Here is a 2,618-nt window from a genome sequence, read left to right on the forward strand (position 1 = left end):
AAAAAAAAAAAAAAAAAGAAAAATATGTGGCCTTTTGTGTCTGGCTGAGTTCACTGGGTGTGATGTTTTCAGGGTTCATTTACGTTGTAGCCCGTGTCAGTGCTTTATTCATAGATGAAAAAGATTATTCCATTGTGTGTATTCAACACGCTTTGTCCATCCATTCACCAGTTGATGGACCTTGGGTTTCCACCTTTCCACTGTTGTGAATCCTGTTGCTGTGAGCATTGGCAAACAAGTATCTGTGTCAGTCACTGTTTTCAGTGCCTTGGGTTGATGCTCGGAGTAGAATTGCCGGATCATGTGGTAATTCTATGTTTAGAATTTAACTTTTTGAGGAACTGCCATACTGGCTTTTGTTTTGTTTTGTTTTGAGATAGAATCTCGCTTTGTCACCCAGGTTGGAGTGCAGTGGCACTTTCTCAGCTCACTGCAACCTCTGCCTCTGCAGTTCAAGTGATTCTTATGCCTCAGCCTCCCAAGTGTAGCTGGAATTACAGGTGTGCACCATCACACTTGTTTTTGTATTTTTTTTTTTTTTTTTTATGAGACAGAGTTTTGCTCTTGTTGCCCAGGCTGGAGTGCAGTGGTGCAATCTCGGCTCACCACAACCTCTGCCTCCCAGGTTCAGGCAATTCTCCTGCCTCAGCTTCCCCAGTAGCTGGGATTACAGGCATGCACCACCACACCCAGCTACTGTTTTTGTATTTTTAATAGAGATGAATTTTTGCCATATTGGCCAGGCTGGTGTTGAACTCATGACCTCAAGTGATCCGCCTGCCTCTGCTTCCCAAAGTGCTGGGATTACAGACGTGAGCCACTGTGCCCAGCCCCATACTGGTTTTTGTATCAGCATGTACATTTTCCATTCCTACCAGCAGTGTAAACTGTTCTGATTTCTCCACATCCTTGGCAACACTTATTATTTTTTTTATTATGGCCTTGCTAGTATGTGTGAGGTGGTATCTCATTGCGGTTTCGGTATGCATTTCCCTAATGACTAGTGACATTGAGCATCCATTCATGTGTTTATTGACCATTTGTATATCGATTTTGGGGGGAGATGTAAGATATTTTTTTTTTTTTTGAGACAGGGTCTCACTCTTGTTGCCCAGCCTGGGGTGCAGTGGTATAATCACAGCTCACTCAGCTTTGACCTCCCCAGGCTCAAGGGATCCTCCCACCTCAGCCTCCCAGGTAGCTGGTACTATAGACTCAGACCACCACACTTGGCTAGTTTTTTGGGTATTTTTTCTTTCTTTCTTTTTGGTAGGTACAGGGTCTCACCATGTTGCCCAGGCTGGTCTCAAACTCCTGAGCTCAAGTGATCCACCTGCCTCTGGGCCTCCCAGAGTGTTGGGATTACAGATGTGAGCTACCACGCCCAACCAGATCTGTAATATGTATTATTTATTTATTTATTTTAATTTTATTTTTTTTGAGACTGAGTCTTGTTGTCCAGGCTGGAGTGCAATGCCACGATCTCAGCTTACCGCAACCTCTGCCTCCCGGGTTCAAGCAGCTGTCCCACCTCAGCCTCCTGAGTAACTGGGGTTACAGTCATGCACCACCACGCCCGGCTAATTTTTGTATTTTTAGTAGAGACGGGGTTTTGCCATGTCGGCCAGGCTGGTCTCAAACTCCTGACCTTGGGTGATCCACCTGCCTTGGCCTCCCAAAGTGCTGGGATGACAGGAGTGAGCCACCGTGCCCGGCCCAGACCTGTAATTTTTTAATTAGAAAATAAAAGCTTTACCTTCTGCTACCTCTCAAGTATACTCTTGTCTCTTTCAGAGGCCTTGAAGAACCAGTGTACTGATGCGGGGATTAAGAAGGGTTCACTTCCCCCAGCACAAACCCCACAAGTCACTAGTCTTTCCTCATGGATGGGGTATGTACTTCTTCAACCAGCGGCTTCTTCCCACTTGGAGCAAAGAGAAGCCCTGTGGATGGAGGAGAAAGGGACTCCTCGAGCCTCCTGTGCAGGTGAGAATCAGGCAGATGGAAACCGCTGGGATGGCAGCGGCATCATGGGAAATATTGGTCGGAAGTATCTTCACAAGGCCCTGATTCTGTAAGGAGAATGCCAAGATCCCGTTCTCAGACACCTTGAGGTCACTTTCTGGCAGCTTTCTCCTTCTCTTTACTGCTCTGTATGACCTCTCTCTGGGTACAGAGAAAAGAATATCCCATTTTCTTGTTTTATTCATTTATCTTAAGACAGGGTCTCACTCTGTGGCCCAGGTTGGAGTGCAGTGGCATGATCATCTCTCACTGCATCCTTGCCTTCCTGGGCTCAAGTGATTCTCCTGCCTCAGCCTCCTGAGCAGCTGGGACTATAGGCACATGCCATCGCTCCCTGCTATTTTGTTTTTCTCAGAGATGGAGTCTCACTGTGTTTCCCAAGCTGCTCTTGAATTCTTGGCCTCAAGCGATCCTCCTTTCTCAGCCTCCCAAAGTGTTGGGAGTACAGGCATCAGCCACAACTCCTGGCCCCATTTTCTTCTATTCCCCCCCGTTTTTTCTTTTTTTTTTTGAGACAGAGTCTCGCTTAGTCGCCCAGGCTGGAGTGCAGTGGCACGATCTCGGCTCACTGCAAGCTCCGCCTCCCGGGTTCA

At 47.1% G+C, this 2,618-nt stretch overlaps 1 protein-coding gene across 1 annotated transcript in view; it reads left to right on the forward strand.

The window, feature by feature from the left end:
* Positions 1–2,618, forward strand: part of ZNF554 (zinc finger protein 554) — a 12,747-nt gene that overhangs the window by 7,975 nt on the left and 2,154 nt on the right. The window contains exon 3 of the mRNA XM_011997453.1: positions 1,795–1,986. Coding sequence (XP_011852843.1) covers positions 1,795–1,986 — 192 coding nt within the window. The remainder of the gene's footprint in view (positions 1–1,794; positions 1,987–2,618) is intronic.

Source organism: Mandrillus leucophaeus, unplaced genomic scaffold (assembly GCF_000951045.1).
Source record: "Mandrillus leucophaeus isolate KB7577 unplaced genomic scaffold, Mleu.le_1.0 Scaffold54, whole genome shotgun sequence".
In the NCBI taxonomy this organism is placed as follows: domain Eukaryota; kingdom Metazoa; phylum Chordata; class Mammalia; order Primates; family Cercopithecidae; genus Mandrillus; species Mandrillus leucophaeus.